The following is a 23,812-nucleotide window of genomic DNA, read 5'->3' as shown; positions in this document are numbered from 1 at the left end:
ATTAATTCTTTTTCACAGTTGACCTAGATTGTTAAAATAAATTTAAATCTCCTGAACTGATTTATCTGTCTTGACTTTCTAGAATACAAAGATTATATGCAAAATATTCTACTGGCAAAGGAGATTATATTAGAAATAAATGTATATTCTGCCCATCATATTTTTAAGCTGTTGCTAAATATTGACCTTCAGTTCAGTTCAGTTCAGTCACTCAGTCATGTCTGACTCTTTGCAACCCCATGAATTGCAGCATGCCAGGCCTCCCTGTCCATCACCAACTCCCGGAGTTCACTCAGACTCACATCCATCGAGTCAGTGATGCCATCCAGCCATCTCATCCTCTGTCATCCCCTTCTCCTCCTGCCCCCAATCCCTCCCAGCATCAGAGTATTTTCCAGTGAGTCAACTCTTCGCATGAGGTGGCCAAAGTACTGGAGTTTCAGCCTTAGCATCATTCCTTCCAAAGAACACCCAAGACTGATCTCCTTCAGAATGGACTGGTTGGATCTCCTTGCAGTCCATGGGACTCTCAAGAGTCTTCTCCAACACCACAGTTCAAAAGCATCAATTCTTCGGTGCTCACAGCTTTCTTCACAGTCCAACTCTCACATCCATACCTGACTACTGGAAAAACCATAGCCTTGACTAGACGGACCTTTGTTGGCAAAGTAATGTCTCTCCTTTTGAATATGCTGTCTAGGTTGGTCATAACTTTCCTTCCAAGGAGTAAGCGTCTTTTAATTTCATGGCTGCAATCATCATCTGCAGTGATTTTGGAGCCCCCCAAAATAAAGTCTGACACTGTTTCCACTGTTTCCCCATCTATTTCCCATGAAGTGGTGGGACCGGATGCCGTGATCTTAGTTTTCTGAATGTTGAGCTTTAAGCCAATTTTTTCACTCTCCTTAAGGTATTATAGTGATTTTGGTGACAGAGTATCTTTCTCATCTTCCCCAAAGTCTTGTGAATGCCTGACAATAGTGGACACTTCATTTAAGTGGATGGATGGATGGGAGGCCTTAGGCCAAAGAATCGGCTTGATTGAGAGGCGCTAATGGGTCTAAACAGAACTACTTGACATCCTCAAAGACTACGGCCTGGGTCATTTGCATTTGAATACCCAGAAGTAGTGAGAAAATTTGCTTCCTCTGTTTCAAGATCAAGGTTCCAATCACAAGGCTAAGTGATTTGAAGGGATTTTAACACCTTGTTGAGGGAAGAGCAGGGCTTGTTGGGGTTACGGTGGTGCAGCTCCCCTCCATCATGCAAGCCTGCTGCAGCGGCCCAGAGAGAGGCACAGAGATGAGTGAGCTTTGCCAACACTGTGTGCGATGCCTGGTGAGCCCAGGGCTGCGTGAATGTCCACCATGAAAGACCAGAGGACAGGAAAACCTTGGGATATGGAGTACTCTGAGCAAAGGAATTACAAGCACATATAAACGGAGACTCCTGTGGGTGCCAGTTCTGTGTCAATAGAAAAATAACCTAGAAAGCCCTAGAAGGGTTCCACAGAATCCCAAGGTATAAAGAATCTGTGTGGATAGAATAACTAGGAAGAGTCCACCTGAAAGTCCTAAAAGTGACTGTGTTTAGATTTCGGGCCTGGGGGATCACAGGGGCTTTGATGTTTAGTGGTCTTCAGTGGGATGATGGAATCAGCTGTCAGTCAACAGAGAAACTGCAGATCATAGGTTTAGAGTTGGGACAGCACAGGACAGCTAGCCTCACAAGGAAGCCGCAGCCTGTTTTGTCCTGGAACCAGGAAGGGCCTCATGAAAAGGCCAAAGCATCAAGGAGCCTGTACAGTCCTTCCTGGAACAAGAGGGATATGTAAATCTTATCTCCTTGCAGCCACTCTGGATCCAGTCCAGCCAGCCCTCAGCTTCTCTGAGTCCCAAGTGGCTGTAGATACTGTGTCCAAAAGGGTCTTTCCAAAGACTTGGCCCTCATCAGCACAGACAAAGCCTCTGAGACTCTGCATGATTTCTGGAGGCAGCCTGCAAAGGCTTGTCAGCAAGGTGTCCAAGGCCAGTCTGTGACAGTGGCTGGTCTCCTCACCCCTACTGTCTTAGAGACATCTGTTCAGTGATTGCAGTTAAAACTTAGGGGAAAAAGTTTCTATGAAGCAATAGAGCGCACACAGAATAAAACTGGGAAAACCCAGCCTTGAGCATCTCTTTTTTTTCCTGTCGCTTACTCCTGAATGTGACAGTCATAGATTACCTCCAGCCAGTAACATGGGCTGGTGAGGAGGGCTGTGTGATGCAGCAGGAAGGCAGTGGTTTGTTCACGGTGACCTGGCAGAAAGGCAAAGGAGTCAGGGTGTCACGCAGCATCCGTGAGCTGCAGGAATGGATCTCAGCATCGGCCCCGCAGGGCCTTCGATTAGGCTGAAAGAGGCCTGGCAACGTGGGCAATTTGGCATTAGCATGTTTCCTCCTTTGTGCTGCTGGGTTGATTCAAAAACCAATTTGCTTCTCGTCACAGCTCCCTTGGCCATCGGGTGGGAGAGAGTTCTCTGTCCTTGAGTCTTCCCTGAGGAGTATCTGAAAGTGAGATTTGAATCTGGGAGAATTAAGAGTAATTAATTTTAAAAATTCAAAGGCTAAGCCCTTTTCCCCATGTGCCCCTTTGCAGCTACATAGCTTAGTTAGTTAGTGATAGTCGCTCAGTCGTGTCTGACTCTTTGCGACCCCATGGACTGTAGCCCACCAGGCTCCTCTGTCCATGGAATTCTCCAGGCAAGAATACTGGAGTGGTGGCCATTCCCTTCTCCACAGGATCTTCCTGAGCCAGGGATTGAACCCGCATTTCCTGCATACAGGCAGATTCTTTGCCAACTGAGCCAACAGGGAAGCCCTGGAGTACATAGGTATTTAGTTTCAAATAGGGATTCAAGGCCTCTGATAACTAGGAGATGGTCTGAGACACTTCTTTTTGCACTTAACTTCAATATCTTTTGGTGTGCTTATAAAAACCTTATCTCCTTCTAAAAAAAAAATCTAGGTCTTTCAAATATTATGTTGCAAAAGAAGCAGCCATTGTTAAATTAATATGAATTCTTCTGTCCAAAATAGTCCATAAGTACTTGTCCTTGAATGTTTGAACCCATTAACATCAAGACTGAGTCTTGTACAAATGGGGGTTGCTCTTATTTTAAATAACAGTCCATTCTCAGAATCCATTAGTAATATTTAACATCTCTAAAGCCCCATTTGTGCCAACATTCTGTTTACACCGCAGCCCTGGGTAGTTGGCTTCCCAGTGTAGATGGATGAACAAGACTCTATTTAATCTGTATTTTGGCTCTGAGTAGCAGTGAACAGTTCTTATAAGATATGGAAGAAAGTGAACTCACAAGGATATGAATAAATAAGTTACCATAAGATGTCTGTACTCAGAACCTGAAAGAAATTATACTGAACTCCTGGGATATAGACATGGGATTCCAAAAGCAAGTTCTCCCTCTCCTTCCTCTTCTTCTGGGCTTGACTTTCCATAGAGAATCTGTTGCCTTCAGAGGAGGCTTTGTTTGGCAAGACTGGTAGCAAAAGTAGCCTAATTAAGTGAGGACAACTCTGGAAGGGGAGGAGGTAGCCCTCAGCAGGTACAGTTGGAGTCTACAGGAATTTGCAAGGTCACCCAAAACAGATTTTCTGTACATTTACTGGGTCCTTAAATATTTTCCCAAACCGATTCATGGAATACCATTACTCTTACTTGGAAGTGACAGTATTTCTATCAGCATTTGTCTCATGTGTCCAGAAACCACCTTACTAATGTAAAACCACTGCTCCAGACTGTGTTTATTATACTGTCTAGGGCTGTGTTTGAACCTGTGTCTGTCCCTCTGCATGATCACAGTTAAACCCTAGAACATGAAGATACATATAATGGCCTGAGTTAGAGAAGTTTTAATATAGGTAATTTGTTTCTTTGTTTTAGAATTGCAGTGTTGGAAATTGTACAAAGTGAATTTTATGTGCCATTCTGAGAATGAGCAGTCTTCATACCAGTCTTCCCAACTGCATCCTCAATAGGAACAATTCTGCTTTCCTGGAATCTCCTATGTATCCTAGATAGTTGGCTACAAAAATTGGTAGTTTGTCTTGTGGAGCATTATGTTGAAGTTCTCTTTGGAGAACTTGGAATCTTCTTCTCCAGATGATATTTCTTCAGTGGCAGATACCATGTGACAACTATTCTTCATAAAATCAGTCAACTAAATATGGCAGACATTTCTATACTTTAAGTTTTTATTTATTTACTTAATTTTTAATATCCTTGACTGTGGTTTAAAGGAAAAAAGGAAAGCTAAAGGGTACAATGAACACACCTGGAGTCTGCAACTTGGCTAAAAGATTATGTAACTCATGGGTAAAATGTGCACAGTGTCCTTGGTTTTATGCCTGAATCAGAAAGCAAAATTTAAAGCGGTGGTTGAACTGCTTCGATATCTATGTGCATTATTAACGTTCACATCTTTAGAGATAACTAGAGCTATGCTTTCTTGTCACTAAGAAATAAATGTTAAAATTCCCTGAGATTCTGCAGCCTTTATCTAATAAGAATAATAATATAACAAATATTGTGCTATACGTGTAACATGCATTATAGTTATGGGTCTGCAGTAGTCAGAAATGAGACAGGAAGACAGGAGATGCAACCCGAATTTTATATTAGTGATGTTGTATTAATTATGACAGAGAAGGCTTTCCTATTATAGGCTTCATTTTTCAGATGCTTGAAACTTTCCCACAGGAATTTTTCTCATGACATTTTTTTGCATAGTAATGAAAACAGGAGATTGGTTTTTAATGTTTTTGAAAGATTTTATCTAGGAGTAAAAGTGTTTTTTTAGAACATTTTTAAGTTACTTTGTATTCTGAAACCTCAAACCAAATAGATTTTTAGTGACCTTCAAACTTATCTCCAATGAAGAATTTTATTGCCTTTCATGTGTGAGGCAAAGTTTGATTTACAAATAATTAAATTACAAGCATCACCCAATGCTTCCTCTTCAAGTTGCCGGGTTTCCAAATAGCAGTTGCCCAGTACACTTTGCAAATGAAGGGAACTGCATTTAGTTGGTCAGTAACTGAAAATTAGCCACTTCTAAAATGTGTGTGGTAGATACAGTTTTTGTACCTATTAAAAAAGAAGCTAAGCTGAAGACTAGTTGTTGGATTCTGACATGGCCCCTTTGAATATAAGTGAGCTCTGCTGACAAAGGAGAGAGCAGTATCAAGCTAAAACAGTGGTCTGTGTGATCTACTTTTGTTTAAAAATCTCACAAAGATAGAATCACTGCACGCTCTGAGCTCAACAGATTGAGTTCCACTCAGGGGACAAATGGTTGAGATCCAAAACACGAAAGGTCTCAACTGCTCATTAAAATGTTAATTATGCAATGGAGGGTTCAGGGCTTGTCCTTCAACCATGAATTTTCACATCTCAACCTATTAATGTTAAAGAAACCATAGTACCAGCAGAATCACAGCATAAGAGAAAGATAGTACACACTTATTAAACTATGTGCATTTAAGTATGTATACATTTAAGTATATTTCTTTAAATGCCAATCTTTGGAGAAATGAATTCATGCACTTCTTCCCCTTTATCACCAGTTCACTCACCACACCATTACAGACTCTAACTGGGTTACAGAGTTTTGAAATTTTCTTAACTGGGGGTGCGAGTGGACAGGCTACATGTTTGTCTTCACTTTATACAATCTGTACCTTTCAGTCTCTGCAATCTCTATAACCTATACTGTGCAGAGCACAAAAAAGGCATTAAAACATTTTATATAAATTTACAAATGAGTGAGGTTAAAGACGAATTTCATATTCTCTAAATTACAAAAGTCAGTATTTTATGGTGTTTAAATCGGCACTGAAAAAGCCTTAATCTCACCTACCCATGAATTCATAAAATACCATTCTTTCACATTTTATGTCAGAATTTAAAAATCAACTTACCTATTAAGCATCATTAAGCACTGAACTTTAAAAAGCCACATTACATGATTCATACAAAGCCACTCCTGCCTCTTTACTGTCCTTTTCGCTTGTGCTATGACCGAGAAATTAAGCACGGGCTTCCATCGCTTCTCTCTGGTCACGTTGACAGTCAGGAGTGGTCAGCTTGGCAAATGCCTGGCCAGGTGGGTGATCCAGGATGTTTTGGGAACAACGCTTTCCCTGCGAACTGTGGTCAGAAGTAGAAGTCTTCTATCCTAGCACCCTTTTGTTTTGTGAGGGGTGGGTAATCTATGGCCTTGCACAAAAGAGATCTATCTTCAAATTCCCATAAAGCCAGAATTTTGTAGATATTACTACATTTTTGTAATTTTACACATTCTTCTTCTTGACCATACTTATGAGGGCATTTGTTTTAAATATTCATAATTTCCAGAGAGACTAGTTTCAGTAGGAGGTTTCCATTAATAATTTCTTGGCAGTGTTTAGGAGATAGAAAGATCACATCCTTTGCATTTCATTTAAGGATTTGACATGGCTTCTTTCCCTGGTTGTACATACATATTTTGTCTTGATGTTTCATTAGCCACCCGAGACTTAAAAACAATATGTAATTTAGCTATTGGCTGTGTGATTCTGTAATCACAAAGAGATTTGCTAATTCAGGGTTCTGTTTTCTTAAGGTCTTTACAGTATCAAAAAATTCATGAAAAATCAGATCATATCATCTCTTTTCTTCTTCATAGAGGACGTTAATGACTTTACTTCTTTTAACTTTTGGTCTTCCAAACCAGGACTCTGAAGCCTGGAAATGTTATGATGCCATGACAAGAACAATAATCCTTAATCAATAATCTTGTTCATCTCACGTGACTCCTCCGATATGGTTTTCTTGTTGGTAAAATGATACATGTCCTCATTGTGATGATACAACATTTATATAAAGCGTTTAGCTTTCAGAAAAGTATTTTTGTTCCCATTAATAATGCTTGGGCAATATAACCACTAAATAAATGGCTCAGTGGTAAAGAATCTACCTGCAGTACAGGAGATGCAGGAGACATGGGTTTAATCCCCGGGTCAAGAAGATCCCCTGGAGGAGGGCACAGCAACCCACTCTAGTATTCTTGCTGGGAAAACCCCAAGGACAAAGGAGTCTAGCAAGCTATGGTCCCTGGGGTCACAAAGAGCTGGACACAACTGAAGAGACTGAGGACAAGAATGTCTGTTATCTTTTTTGTTTTCAGCAGCAATCCCCAAAAGATAGATAGAACATACAATTGTTTAAATTTATCAGTGAGGATCAGTTCAGTTCAGTCGCTCAGTCGTGTCCTACTCTTTGCGACCCCGTGAATCGCAGCACGCCAGGCCTCCCTGTCCATCACCAACTCCCTGAGTACTGAGTCCCAATTTAGGCTAAGAATTTCCTCCAGATAATAAGACTATGGTGGTGCTGAAATCAGAAACCATGATTCCTGTTGCCACATCTGTGACTTTAAAAAACAAAAACAATGCAACTATGAAGGACAAGGACATTGATTTTCCCATTAAGTCTATAAATGATACAGAAGGGAGGAAAACTGGCAAGCTCTTTTGAAACTGGTCATAAGTAAATTCTAAGTGTAATCTTAATTAGAAGGGGGAAAGAACGGATGAAAAGAATATTTACTGAAGCCATTATTACAAAGTTTGGTTTGGTATAAGAACTCATCTCTGTCATCAAGTAGGCATAAAACGTTTGCAGCTTGGTTTTCATTGAGTGAGATTTTTCACTTTAAACACTGCAATGCTGAGATATTGATTTGTTTGTAAAGAATTCAATAGTTGCAAATGAGTGGAATTGGGGGCTGATGCAAAATTAGTGTGTTGGTTGAATAAATGTATGACCAGAAACCAATGGCAACCCACTGTAGTATTCTTGCCTGGAAAATCCCACAGACAGAGGAACCGGGTAGACTACAGTCCATGGGGTCACAAAAAATCGGACACTACTGAGCAACTTCACTTTCACTTTTCAGGAACCACTTGGTTGAGGTTAACCAATTATTTTCTTAGTTTATATTTTAATCGAATTCAGTTTTTTCAGAGACTAGGTAATTTCATGGACACATGTTTGTACATATTAATAATTTGTTCTGCCACTCCAGTAATTTCTATTTCCTCTCTACTAATATCCAGGTTCCCTAATTGCACATAATACCATGGGGAAGAAAGCAGAGAAACAGTCCGCCAATATGCAGGGCTCCCTTTCTCAGAGTTCTGAGAATGTTGTACCACCCAGATAGTCACTTTGACTATATATGTATATATATATATGTTCAGTGAATTCTCATTTTTTTTTCATTTTTTGTGTAGGCAGTCAATGATGAATCATAATTTTTGATGTATGATTAACCTAATAATTAAAATTTCGGTTTCTTAGAAATGATAATTCTAGTGTTAAAAAAAAGATTTCTAGCTTTGTCCCAGAATTAATGCATCAGAATTTTGAGTGAATTAAGCTCCCACTCATAAGTGGTGCTTCAGTTTCATGTCTCAACTGTAAGTTTTTGAGAACTGCTCTTCCAATTTGGATTAACATTGTAGGCATGCGCTCCAGTTTTTAACTTGGAAACCAGCTGACCTGTGACCCAGTGCCAAAAGCATGACTAGACCAGGTTACAGCCAAGCCATGTCATAATTATAATCTCAAATAGAATATGATAAAAAATTTATGTAATATAAATAGCTGCCTTAGATGCTTACTCAGTGATTCTGCTGTGGAATTTTTTTTTTTTTTAAACCGGGATTTCCGCATATAGAAGACTATTGTACCTTTCACAGTGTTTTATGAACTGTTTTTGGTTGATAATTTGTTAACAGTATGGTGATTTGACTTCAAGGTGCTAGGAACTCTAAGAACTCTCTACACTTATCATCTCTTCCCAAAATATGTAGCATAAATTTCCAGGATAAACAGCAGATCTTCACTTGCAAGCGTAGGACTGCATGCTCTCTTATATGTTGTCTCTTTTTTACTGCATGTTCTGCAAAATAGTAATAACTGGATGTTCTGGCTAAAGCTTCAAGATGACCATTGTAAGTCAGTGGTTAAATATCAATTTGCAAACTCTGCTTTATCACTATAAATCTGGATAGATTATTTATCTAACTTTAGCAAAAGTTTACATAATATTACACCTCCTTGGTAAATAGTGAAAAGTAATAAAACTAAATATTGGTTTATGAGCCCAGTTATTATTAATTCAATTCATTGTGCCATAATGCTACTTTAGTTTAAGAGAAAATATTTATATACTACAAAATGACTTGAGAATAAAAGACTTAGATAATCCATTTAATATTGAAACTCTTATATTCCTGAGTCACACATTAATATGTGTACATATTGAAAGCTATATATATATTTTTTTTTTCTTAAAGTTGTCCTTTTAGCTTTCTGGTAAGGGGACTATTTTGGTTCAAATTATAAAAGTACTTACAAATAAATATTCATTTTTTACAAGTAAAGACTATGAAAGAATTAATCTTATGGTAATAATATATTAGCTTCCTCTTATTTCAGATAATTTTTTGAATTACAAAAGAATTTTTTTATTATAGAGGTAATATAGTAATGGGAGAAATACAAAGGTACAAAAAATATAAAGAAGCAATAAATAATACTTATAATTCAATATCCTGAAGCAACTACTGTAATTAATTTGTCAAATATACATTTAGTCTTTTTTATATGTGTATTTTACATATTTGGAATTAATCCTCTGCAAAAAGAAACAAAAGCCATTAGAATCAGGAAAAGAGCAATTTAGATGGATACACAGGACTGCTTTGTGTCCAGATTATCTGAGAACTAGTGGGTAAAGGAACTTATGTTTAAATCTGCTCTATTTTATTTCAGTTATACTCCTGTTTCACGGTTGTACACTCAGTTGTTGTAGATTATATCAGGCTAAAAACTGGTTACTAGCCTAGATAAACAGTTTTGTTTTTTGAGGGAGGAAAATATCCAAATACAATGAATTGTTTTGTGATTTTGAGATTAACTCACCCTCAGTGGTTCAAGAAATGTTTATTTTAGAAAGAAATGCAGAGAAAAATCATTTCTAGGAGCTTTCTTTACCCACACCCTAGAATGACTTTGGAAATCTTTTTTAAATTAGTTATAGATAGAACTAAATTGTCTTTTTGCTATTTTAGTAGACATACCATAAATAATTTATCAATAAACTAAAATATGTTAAAGCAAGCCCCTTTAAGTTCCATTCAAAATTAGAACTCCATATCCCTCAAATGGCCTCACTCGCTCACTTTTTTCTTCTGTCCATTGCTTCTACTCTCGACTCTTTTTTTTTTCTTTTAAATTTGTCTAAACAAATTTTGGGGAAATTTCTGAGGACAAAAAAGGCTTAAAATGATATCAATGAGATTTTATTCTTGAATGTTCTTTCATTTTATTGACAGGAATAATACTTTTCCCTGTGGAGGTTCAGTAGTTTTTTTTTTTTTTCTTCTTCCTTTCTAATCCCAACACTGAATCAAATTATGGAACCTCTATTTCAACAAATTGTGGAACGTCTCTTGGTTCCTGGTGGCTCAAACAGTAAAGAATCCGCCTATAATGTAGGAGACCTGGGTTCAAGTCCCCAGTTGGGAAAATCCCCTGGAGAAGAGAATGACCCACTCCAGTATTCTTTCCTGGAGAATTCCATGGACAGAGGAACATGGCGGGCTACAGTTCATGGGTTCTCAAAGAGTTGGACACGACTGAACGACTATTTCACCATTGCTACATCCTATCAGAATCATCTCTCTCTGAACTGTTAAGGTCTGTGTTGGAAGACATTAGGAGATTTAGTCCTACCTCAAAGTAAAAACATAATTGATAAAATTTTATGTTTATATGTTGACTCGCATGCAGTCTTTTCTTCTATTGCTAAAGTCTTTGATATCACAGGCTTCCTTTTTTAACTTCCAGAAATCTGGTCTCCATCTGAGCCCTCTGCTAAAATCATTCTCTAAAATGTTCTTAATGGCCTCTGTGCCCACAGTGACCATTCTCAACACAATTCTTTTTATTCTCTTAAGTATTTGCCCTTTCCAGTCACTTTTTCATGAAACCCTTCTCACATGTTTTCTGTGAGATTTTTAAAAATTAATTTAATTAAATTAATTCAGAAGTACAGACATACAGATGATACCACTCTAATGGCAGAAAGAGGAACTAAAGAACCTCTTGATGAGGGTGAAAAAGGAGAGTGAAAAAGCTGGCCTAAAACTCAACATTCAATAAACTAAGATGATGGCATCTGGTCCCATCACTTCGTGGCAAATAGGTGGGGGAAAAGTGGAAACAGTGAGAGATTTTATTTTCTTGGGCTCCAAAATCACTGCAGACAGTAACTGCAGCCACGAAATTAAAAGACATTTACTCTTTGGAAGAAAAGCTATGATAAACCTAGACAGCATATTACAAAGCAGAGGTATCACTTTCTGACAAAAGGTCCATCTAGTCAAAGTTATGGTTTTTCCAGTAGGCATGGTAAGATGTGAGAGCAGGACCTTAAGGTCCTGAAGACTCAGAAGACTGAGTGCCGAAGAATTCATGCTTTTGAACTGTGGTGCTGGAGAAGATTCATGAGGGACCCTTAGTCAGCAAGGAGCTCAAACGGGTCAATCCTAACAGAAATCAGTCCTGAATATTCATTGAAAGGACTGATGTTGAAGCTGAAGCTCCAGTACTTTGTCCACCTGATGCGAAGAGCCGACTCATTGAGAAAGATTTAATGCTTGGAAAAAATTGAGGGCAGGAGAAGAAGGGGGCAACAGAGGATGAGATGGTTGGATGGCATCACTGACACAATGGACATGAGTTTGAGCATACTCCAGGAGATTGTGAAATTCAAGGAATCCTGGCATGCTGCAGTCCATGGGGTCACGACAAATTTGACACAACTTAGTGACTGAACAACAGCAAGGAGTACCATTGCTTTACAGTGTGGTATTAATTTCTGCTGTACAGCAAAGTGAATGAGTTAGACATATACATATGTCCACTCTTTTTTAGATTATTTTCTCATATAGGCCCCTTCAGAGTCTTAAGGAACGAGTTCCCTGTGCTATACAGTAGGTCTTTGTTATCTGTTTCATATACTGTAGTGTGTAAATGTCAACCTGAAATTCCCAATATATTCCTCCCTTCCTTCCCCCTTGATAATCTTGTTTGCTTTCTACATCTGTGACTCTATTTCTGTTTTGTAAGTAAGTTTATTTGTACCATTAATATTCCACATACAAGCAATACAGTATGATATTTCTCTTTCTCCATCTGAATCACTTCACTAGTATGATGATCTGAGACTTCAGTTCCCAAAACGGTGCCCTTTCTGAGTATCCCCTTGAATGTTCCTAGCTCAAGCTGTGCACTCCCCTGTCTTCCCCTCGCTGAGAGAACTGAGGGTTGGGAATCTGCTCTGAAGGTATACAGGCTCAGGCTTAGCTCCTGGTGTACCTCTGCACCAGCTGGATGGCGTTAAGAATGTCACCATCTCTTGGTGACATTTATTTATTTTAAACATATGTAATAAGGACAAAGGTAGGCCTCCATGGTTACATGGCTCCTAGGCAGATGGAGATATCCAGGTACCTTCCAACTGTAGGCTTTTTTCTGTCTCCAGGGTCCTCATGGTCCTGAACGGAGGCACTAAGTCTCTTTGTCAATATTATCAACCTTGATATTTCATTTTAGGTTTTTTTGTAAATGTGTTTAAAGTATCCACCACAGCACCTAACATTGAATAGACACTCAATAAATGTTAGCTGTTATTTTCATTAGCATGATTATTTTTATTTGCCTATTGACTAATTAATGATGGCATCTTGCATATTTTAACCTTTCGTTATTAATACATCATGGTGAAGATGTTTATACATATTTATAAGCCAGTAGATTGATTCCCTTAATGGTGTTACTTCCCATACTCCTTTCTACTCTCAGTGCTTCCAGTTTACAAAACAACAAAAAAGATACTACTATATCATTTTTAATTGTTTTTCTTTTTGCTCTGGATTTGTAAGAGTTCCTTATATATTTTACATATTAACTCCTTATCATTATGTGGTTCAAGAGTATTTTTTCCCATTCTGTTGGCTGCCACTTCACTCTCTTGCTTCCTTTGTTAAGTAGAATTTTTTTTTTTTTTGGTTTATATCATCTACTTGTCATTTTTTTTGCTTTTGTTGCTTATACTTTGGAAATGGTGGTTGCCAGCAGCTGGGAGAGGAGGAAATGGAGAGTTTCTGTTCTGTGGGGTAAAGTTTCAGTTATCCAAGATAATTATGTTCCAGAGATCTGTGAACGACATTCTGGCTATTGTCAGTGTATTCTGTGCCTCGCATGTCGACTGTTCTTACCACAGTTTTAAAATTAAGTAGGTAAATGAACAGATGCCATTACTGGAAATAAAACTGGTGCTACCATTCTTGCAAATGATATTCAGTCACCCTCAAGAGCAACATATTCTTGATTTTAGTGTGTATTTTATGACAAAATGGCAATGACACTACACCTGCAAAATAATTACCACTGAAGCTCTCAAGCTCCAGAAGGCAAAGTGGAAATCTGTATGGCCATAAAATAATCTAGCACAGTGTTTGAATGTCTTTGAAGATTAATAATATTTGTTGAGAAATGAAGTGATGAGGTCAGAAAGTCCAGCTGCTCTAGGTCAAAATCTACACCAGGTATTCATTCAACAAATATTTATTGAGCACTTGCTATGTGTCAAGCTCTGTTTAGGATCTAAGAAGACAAATGAATGTATAGATATCACTATTCTCTGGAACTTTGCATTCTAGTAAGCAAAGACAGGAAAAAGTGAATTAAAAAGTGCATACATAAATGTGTTAGATGTAGTAAGTGCTACAGGCAAGAGTAGATCAATAATAAGGTCAAGAGCAGGGCATGTAGGAAAGTATTGGGTAACACATCATTTCCTGTATAACAAACCACCTCAAATCTTAGTGGCTTTGTTTCATGTCATTCGTAATTCCATGATTCAGCTCTTTGACTGAGTTAAGCGGGTTGGTTCTTCTGCAGTTTCATCTGGTGTCACTCACAAGGCTACAGTAGACTAACAGCTCTACTTAGGGGTGGATGACCTAACATGGGCTCACTCGCATACCTGGTGGTTGGTGCTGCTTCACCCTCAGTGGAGCTAGCCTGTGCCACCCCACAGGAAAGCAGACTTTCAGGATGATGAGGCTGGAAACCGTAAGACCTTTTGAGCCCTCAGCTCAAACAGATCACTTTCACTGCATTTTTTCTGACCAATTCAAGCCACAGGCTTACCACGATTCACAGCAAGAGGAAGGAAAACCTCCATCTCTTGATGAGAAGAACTGTATAGGAGTTGAGCTAGTTTTAGCCTACTACAAAGGAGGAGTTACTATGTTAAATTGGATAGTCAGTGACATCTCTGGAAGGATGACATAAAGGCAGAGACCTCTGGGATGTGAGAGAACATCAGCAACATGACTGTCTTTGAGGAATGCATTGTGAGCCCTGAGAATTCACAGCACAAAAATGCCATGGTGAGGAAACAACAAGCTTACAGGCTTTGTCTTTCACTCCATGTGAGGTGAGAAGAACCATTGAGAGGGTCTTGAACAGAGCAACAAAAGTTCACATATGTGTCAATAGGATCTCTGGTTGCTGTGTTGAAATTGAACTTGAGGGTTCAATAAGGTTCAGCAAGGAAGGAACAGGGAGCCCAATAATAATATTTATCTGGAGAGAAAATGATAGTGCCTTAAATTAGAAGGGCAGTACTGGAAGAATTTTCTGGAACAATTTGTAAAACTAATCAGATAGAAAACATTCTTGGATTGTATAGTCTTCCCAACCAGAAGGTCAACTTTCCTAGGAAAGAAAATGTTAGATTTTTTTTTTTTTTGTATGTGTCTTCCACTTTGGTATTTGAAAAACACTCACTGGCTAGTGAAGACTTAGGCCTTACTGCTGGATTGAGCATAATCATTGCAGGATGCCAAATCTTTCAGAATTTATCAACAGATGATGTTTAACGACCTTAAGCAAATAGATAAGCCTATTAAGATTCATTGATACTCTTCAGATTGCATTTCTATGATACGCTGAAGGACAGCAGATGATTTAGAGCTAAGACATTCTGTCTGGGTCCAAAAGTATTAAAAATCCATCCCTTGAAATATAAATGATTGTTAAATTAACTGAACAAAAAATTGTCATTAAGTCCTTACTAAGTGAAAAGTGGTAGTTCAGTGATTCAAATTCATACAGGATACAGTTCTCAAAAGCACTAACATTTTATTGTGGCATGGAGAGTGTTAATTTTATAAATAAAGTAAGGTGAATTTATCAACTAATGTTCTAGTGTTGGACAGAAAGCATGAATAGGCACAGAGAAGTGCTGGGAAGATCTAAGTGTAGGGTGTTCCTGGAACTAGTTCATATCTAGGTGGAACATTCTTCAAGAGATGGGAATATCAGACCACCTGACCTGCTTCCTAAGAAATCTGTGTGCAGATCAAGAAGCAACAGTTAGAACTGGACATGGAACAACAGACTGGTTCCAAATCGGGAAAGGAGTATGTCAAGGCTGTATATTGTCACCCTGCTTATTTAACTTATATGCAGAGTACATCACGAGAGATGCTGGACTGGATGAAGCAAGCACAAACTGGAATCAAGATTGCCGGGAGAAATATCAATAACCTCAGATATGCAGACGACACCACACTTATGGCAGAAAGTGAAGAAGAACTAAAGAGCCTCTTGAAAGTGAAAGAGGAGAGTGAAAAAGTTGGCTTAAAGCTCAACATTCAGAAAACTAAGATCATGGCATCTGATCCCATCACTTCATGGCAAATAGATGGGGAAACAATGGAAACAGTGAGAGACTTTATTTTAGGGGGCTCCAAAATCACTGCAGATGGTGACTGCGGCCATGAAATTAAAAGATGATTACTCCTTGGAAGAAAAGTTATGACCAACCTAGACAGCATATTCAAAAGCAGAGACATTGCTTTGCCAACAAAGGTCTGTCTAGTCAAAGCTATGGTTTTTCCAGTAGTCATGTACGGATGTGAGAGTTGGACTATAAAGCTGAGTGCGGAAGAATTGATGCTTTTGAACTATGGTGTTGGAGAAGACTCTTGAGAGTCCCTTGGACTGCAAGAATATCAAACCAGTCAATCCTAAAGGAAATCATTCCTGAGTATTCATTGGAAGGAGTGATGCTGAAGCTGAAACTCCAATACTTTGGCCACTTGATGCAAAGAACTGACTCCTTGGAAAAGACCCTGATGCTGGGAAAGAGTGAATGCAGGAGGAGAAGGGGACAACAGGGGATGAAATGGTTGGATGTCATCACCGACTCAATGGACATGAGTTTGAGTAAGCTCCAGGAGTTGGTGGACAGGGAAGCCTGGCGTACTGCAGTCCATGGTGTTGAAAAGAGTCAGACATGACTGAGCTATTGAACTGAACTGAGGTGAAACATTGGGATTCTGGTGGTATTTAAGGTGTAGAGGAGTCACTACTAATTTCAGGTTCCTTAGTGGATGATAAGTGCTCTTCCTTCTTGTTGCAAAGTACTCACTCCTAAATTTCATGACAGTGAATGAAATATTAATGTTTTTTGTTGTTTTTATTCATTTTGCAGTAAAAATGATTTATATATGTATGTGTATACTAGTATATAATACTGTATGCAGCCATTATGATAATTTATGAAATCTTAAATCATCTCCTACTGAACCTAAATACAGAAGATATTACTTTTAGAAAGAAAAGGAGCTTATTACTTTTACTTAGTATCATGTGTTCAGTATTTTGAATTTCAACTTTTATATCATCCAAAACTATAAATGACCTCACTAGAGATGAAAGATGCTTTATGTCATGAAAAACTGGTATAAAATAGTGTTTGTGACACATCATAGTATATTTCGCTTAAAAAACAAGATGAACACAACAGTTTTATAATCTGTGTTTAGCTAAATTCATCCACTGATAAATCATACTTGGTAAAAACCACTACACAAGGGCCATGTTATTTGCAAGTGTAGATAACATGACATGCAGACCTTATACTTCATAGGACTGTTCATTAATTCTGTTTTAAAACAGATTACATCTAAAATTTAGTATTGAGAAAAATCTCTAGGAATGAGAAAGACAGCCTTGTGTCTCACTCAGTGCCTTCCACAAGCTTCCTAGATTCACTGCGCTTCACTTTCCTCATCTGTAAAATCTCTAGGAATGAGAAAGACAGCCTTGTGTCTCACTCTGTGCCTTCCACAAGCTTCCTAGATTCACTGTGCTTCACTTTCCTCATCTGTAAAAGTAAGTGTTTGGTGAAAGATCAGGGCTTCTCAACCCTGACTGCACACTAGAATCATCTGGGGAAAATAAATAATTCCAGGCCCCACCTCAGACTTTAATTTTTAAAGGTCTCCAGATGGCTTTAATATACAATAAGTGGTGAAAACCAATGGGCTAGGTGATCACTAAGGTTACTTCTCACAAAACTTCCTAATTTTATGATTCATTGTATTCTGGCATAGTAATGGTTGCTAGAGATAACAAATCTCTCAGTATTTCCAATGTCCTGGAAACTAGATTGCCCTTAAAGACTGTTTCTGCTCAAAATTGAGAACATTTCCTATCTGTACTCCAAAATTTCTGTATTATGAGAATAATTTATACAAAGAGACATATATATATTATTCATTTGAGTGTAGCATATACATTAAAAGTGATACAGATTCACCTAGTTCTTAGACATTAATGACCGTTCTGATCGGGAAGCACGTTCCTTCAGTGCACATACATTTTAAGGACAGTGTACTCAGAAGCTATGTATTAATTTTTTCAGTTCAGTTCAGTTCAGTTGCTCAGTTGTGTCTGACTCTTTGCGACCCCATAAATTGAAGCATGCCAGTTGAAGTGATATTGTAGCTATTTTGATTTTGAATAAACTGACTGTCAACATCCTGAGATTTTATAATAAATCTCCTAAAGTGTGTCACTTATTCATGATAAACACTTTACATATTGATGTACCATGAAGCAGTATAAACAGTTTATAAAAGACTGATCTGAGAGGAATATTTAGCTGTATTGGTATTTCAAAAGATACAAGTTTGTTTTCTTGACACAGTTTTGAAATGTGTCACTGTGAGTTATTGCTGTCAAGTTTTTTACTAACAACTTTTCATTGGAGTGAATGGATAATCTTTTTCTTTAATTGTAAATGCTAAATAATATAATTGTTTGCTATATTACTTAGTTCTCCCATGAAATCAAGAACCCAACAATGAATTCAGAGCCAAAGAAATATCATATAAACTCTTAGCAAATTGGGAAAGGCCTCAAATAAATAGTAAGCTGGGAAGTAATAGATTTGGGGTCTTGTATTTTCACAGAATTCTGTGCTTGTGAGTATGTATTTTCAAGTACTTGTGACAGGCAGACTCTGTTCTTCTTTTATCCAGCCTAATAATAGGAAGAAGGAAAATAGGTATAGATGACAGCTAATGGCTAACATGGGTGAATGTAGGTGTAGCCAACAAAGAATGTGCTGGTTATATGAAATTTCTGCAGGCCTAGTTATTTTTGAAAACTATTTGAAAAAAAATTAGTGTCCAGAAAAGACACTATGAAAAAAAAAAGATGTGATTTTTCAGTATCACAATTTTGTGTTTGTTTCTGACGTCCTCAGTCTGTTAGTCTTATTATATCTTTAATGTTCATACATATTTCATTGTATTTGCTTGCCCCATTGATGACAAGGTACACTTAATAACTAAAAATAATTCACAGTTATACCATTAATCATGGCATGCAAATCTCTGAAATTAGAAGAATAATGTGACTGCTGGAATAGTCCACGTGTTTTAAAACCTTGTTCTGTGCAGACTAAGGAAGCCGTTTTGCTTCACATTATCTCTACCACCATAACAGTTTGTTTTATAAGGTCTCCCTGAAATCAATCAGATACATGTGCCATGCTTTCAAAGAATTTTGTACAGTTGGAATAGCTATGAACTGTTTGGAAATACGGTGACATATATGGTTTTTGTAATAATAGTAATGTGTATGCTAGTGATTTTATAATATCAAGAGGTTTTATGAAACAATATAAAATTTAACATCTGATGGCATCACACTTATTATTACTCAACTCTTGGAAGTGACCAAGTATAGAAGTTGCTAGTTACCCCTCACCTATCAAAATTTTCACTCCTACCCATCATCATATTCTGGTGTTCTGCCATCAGATGCATTATTTGTGTTTTATGACTTGTGTTAAACTGAAGAGAACACATCAAACTGTACTCAGTCACTTTTATTATCTTAGTTTAATCAGATAAAGTCAACAAAGGGATAATAATTCCAAAGAAAACTAAGGACAGAGGTTATGTAACCTTAAGAGGGGACCCATCAAAAGGGGCCCAGTGAGATTAGAAACATTTCATGCTTGGGGGGAATGAAAGATTAAAAAATGGAAACCAGTGTCACTTACTTCCCAGTTTTGCCTGGGGCTGGATCAGGTCAGCACTACATCATTGTACAGAGCAAAGTAAATTGACCTACTTTTCTAAAGATGTCATATAAAATTTACATGATCTTCAGAGTATGGCAACATTGTATTGAACATAGACTATATCTGACAGTCAAAGGTTAGTGATAGCTAACATTTTTAGAGTAAACAAGCTTTTGCTACCTAAATATAAACATGCCACTTTGTCTCTTATGAGGCCTTATTTGCAGTAAAGTTTTTTTCCTGGTTAAGACTTTGTTTTGGTTTATTGGTCATAGCTACATAATGTGAAAAGTGTAAGTATTGGACTGCATCTTGAGAGTAGAAATACTGCTTTCCAGGATGAATAAGCTGCTATCCAGGATGAATAATGCAATGTTATGCTTTAAAAATTGTCAGATTCTCTTAAATGTATCATTCTTCTTTAAACTTTAATCTACTGAGATAAACATTTTTTATTTGGCCTTAACTGTTTGTCACAAGAAGATAGACATAAGAGACAGACAGTCAATTATATATATATATGGTTCTATGACATCATGAGAAAGAAAAGAGACCTACCAAATTTTTAACTGACTCATATTAGCTGGCTAATACTTAGAAGTACTCGGGTAAACTTAGTTATAATTTTTATGTGCCTCTTCCCAAATATAGTCTATACTTTCTCTTTAAAAAAAGTTGTAACTAACAGTATTTTGAGTCATGAATATTAATGATATCAAGTCAATATTAAAATAAAATTAATGAATGTTAAACAGATATTGCATCTAAATACCAAAATAGGGATAGTGTGAATTATATTCTACAACTCAACCTGGAGGTCCAGCTATCACAGTGAAACCTCTGTCATTGAAATAGCTTCAAAATAGACTGCATTCATATTTAGCCCAATAGCTTTAGGCATTCATAGATATGGAGTAGGTGAAATAAAAAGTACCTTATCAAAATTAACATCAAGCCATGTGTTCTGCTTCTGGAGTTTTAGAGTCATTTTTAACATAGATAGTAACTTGGTTTGAAATTTAAGCACACATATACACACAGGTTTGCTAATCAGAGAGTTTCCATGCCTAAGGGAGGGGAGGTGACAATTGGTGCATTCAGTATATAACACGTGTAATGATAATCAAGTTGATTGGTTGAACTCCATAGCTTTTTTTTTTTTTTTTCCTTCCTCTTCTTGTGGAGTAGTTCAGTCGGGGGTGGATTCTCCCCCATCTTTAACCCCCTCAAGAAGGCGTAGGTTGATACCATTTTTATTGTTCTGCTGGGGTGGGAAATAAACCATATGCTTTAGAATTTTGAATGGCTACACCAAAGGGAACATTGAAGCAGGCCCTCTTTCCCCTTTCCTACCAGACTTTGAGGTGGAGTTATTCTGCTATATGTTGTAGCAGACTCCAGGTTAGCTTAACGCTTAATGCCCCACCCCGGGAAGAGAGGTGGGTGGGGATGGGGGGAGCAATGTCAAGGGCTTCAGAGGAGCTCGGGCTGAGTGAAGTGTGGAGTGGGAAGCTTCTGTCTGAGACCCACCCCTCCCCTGGATACCAGGCAAAGGCAATGAGAGTTGGAACCAGCTGATGCCGCTGCTGCTGCTGCTGCTGCTTCCCATTTCCAGGGTGAAATTTTCACAGCAGCTAATTCTAAGGGGAGGGGGAAAAAAAAAAAATCCGTAACCAACAGCGGAGAAGATTCTATCACCCAACACGAGCTATCTAACCTTTTAGGCAGGCTTTTCAGAGAAATCCTCGTTTTAAAAGCCAACATTCACGATCCAAAAATACGGGACGGGAATCAGAGCTGGTATGAAATGTGAAAAGCCTCTTTACACTCTGAGTGTTTGAAACGATCCGATGAGCATAGGAAGTGGCTGCCAACGCTCTGGCGGCTGCTCGTGCCGCCGCCGCTGCCGCCGTTCCTCGCAGAGGGCTGGACAGAGTCAGTCCCGGTTTCAGCACCTCCGGCGCTGGACAGCTCTCTGCACGCTGCACCGCCGCCCGCCTGCTTCCTCCAAACACTCTCGCTTTGCCTTACTGGAGATGCATCTAAATTACGTCCTATTCAACAACAAGTAGATTTTTTTTTTCCTTTTTCCTGTACGGGAATTACAGTAGACGATTCTCTCAATTAAACTGCATTTGCTTCTTTACGGAATTGGCCGTCAGGCGTATTTATCCCGATCTTCCCCCCACACTTTGCAGGAACGATTCTTTGGGAACGTGGTCCACCCAGGGATGTAAAACTGTGCTTACCGATGCATCCCATACGAAATGCTTATGTGATCGTCTCTCTACCTTCGCCATTTTGGCTCAGCAACCTAGAGAAATAGTAAGTAACAAAGGGAAAACACGGCTTTAATGCAAAGGCAGGGACGTTGTGGAGAGTGTTTCTCCAGGGAACTGCATTTTAAATGGGGAAATGGAAAATGTTGCAGGGTAGCAAAATTGGGTTCATCTCCTCCTTAGCTACAGTGGCTTGGTGAAATGAATTCTAGTTGGTGTGCTATAACTAAATTCTACTCAATTTTATGTCTTCTAACTTGAAATTTCTGCAGTATAGTTTTAAGTATGTAGTCCAATCATATTGCTAATATGCTGCAAACTTTCAAATAAAAATAATTGTCAGCTTAACCTTTATTTTAGAACTCGAAATCTGTTCTGGGGGATTTGTAAGGATACTGTTAGTAGTAGAATGAAGACCCCAGACACTATAGCCAAACACATTGCATATCTGCATTGGATATTTTCAGTACAGGTTTTCTGGGATGTCCTTGGGTATTTATTTTTAAAACATTAAATGAAGTTTTTGTGAAAGTATGGACTATCAGAAACTGTAAAATCATTCCTTAGAAGTATATAGGTTTGCAAAACTAGTTTCTGAAACAGGCAGCTATATAAACTGTCTGAAAGAAAAACAATATCCTCATCAAAGGTATTTTGAAAAATTATTTCAGAAATTGAAATGGTAAGATATAATTATTAAGATAAATGTGACTTTCTGTCTAAATCTGGCCTAAATATGCATCACTCTTACTTATTTTGATAACCAAAAATATCTATAAAATTCATTGTACATATCTAAGATTTGGAACACACTTGATCTTAAAGTATATTTCTTTAAACTTCTAATACTAAAAATATGAAAAAACAGTAGATTTTACTAGTTAGTACCATGTTAGTGTCTGAAGAAAGAAATCTCTCAAATCAGTGACTGCTTGTGATCTTTATACATTTTTTAAAAAACATAAGGTTTTACTTTTCAAGGTCATATATTTAGAGAATGATATTGACTGTGAAAATTAACTCTATAGTTTGTTCACAGAAAAAAGAATCACAAAATATATTCTAGGTCTTATATCTGAAATTTGATTTTCCTCTATATTCTAGGAGGCCAAGCTACTGAAATTAAATGAGAGGATACTTGACTTAAAGCAAAGTTGTCAAAAGTCAGAAAGTTTGAACATTTTTAAATATCTAGTTACCAGATTTGTATAACATAATGGATTGTAAATAGGAGGATCAAGGTACATTTCGCTAAAAGCACATATTGTAAAATAACTGAACTGTTGTAAGTTGAAGAAAAATGAATACTGCTTCAAATATCAGCTAGAGAAAATTTAACACGTTAATGCTGACCAAGTTGTAACTTCAGTGATTTATTTTAGAAAGCAATAAGTGGGTATATGCCACAATCAAGCACTGAAAACTCTTAAGGCCTTCATTACTTCACAGTGGGAGAGAGGGAGTAGCTAGAATTAGTCATTTTAGGGGTTGAGAATATGTGAACAGAGTGGTTACTGGATAATTATCTGGTTACTATAACAACTATATTGGCTATTTTTGAGGATAGTTTGGTTGAGTTTAGAAGTTATTTTAATTTATTTTTAAAATCCTCTTTCTCTCTCTCTTTTTTGTGTGCTTCTTTTGTTTAATCTGCAGATCATGGAATCCTCCAGTACACCTTCAGTTACCCTAATCGTAGGCAGTGGCCTTTCTTGCTTGGCCTTGGTCACCCTAGCAGTTGTCTATGCAGCGTTATGGAGGTATGTAATCAGTTAACACACTTCAAATGGAATGCTGTTATTCAGAGTTAAATCAGAGAATATGATAACTGCTATATGTCTCATGTTTTCTTGATTTACTGAAAAAAGTACCTTTAAAACAGCTATAATTGCTTTGCTTGAACTATAATAAATGAACTCAAAAGTGCTAAGTAAGTGTTTACTTAATTTTCTTCTCTATATTT

General features: G+C 37.7%; 1 protein-coding gene across 1 annotated transcript in view; it reads left to right on the top strand.

Moving 5' to 3' along the window:
• BAI3 (brain-specific angiogenesis inhibitor 3) overlaps positions 1-23,812 on the top strand; it is an 880,973-nt gene that overhangs the window by 688,643 nt on the left and 168,518 nt on the right. Inside the window, exons 17-18 of the mRNA XM_010848504.1 lie at positions 21,769-21,895; positions 23,506-23,609. Of these exons, the coding sequence (XP_010846806.1) occupies positions 21,769-21,895; positions 23,506-23,609 (231 nt within the window). The remainder of the gene's footprint in view (positions 1-21,768; positions 21,896-23,505; positions 23,610-23,812) is intronic.

Source organism: Bison bison, unplaced genomic scaffold (assembly GCF_000754665.1).
Source record: "Bison bison bison isolate TAMUID 2011002044 unplaced genomic scaffold, Bison_UMD1.0 scf7180017864268, whole genome shotgun sequence".
Lineage (NCBI taxonomy): Eukaryota > Metazoa > Chordata > Mammalia > Artiodactyla > Bovidae > Bison > Bison bison.
This window is presented reverse-complemented; position numbering and strand designations above follow the sequence as displayed.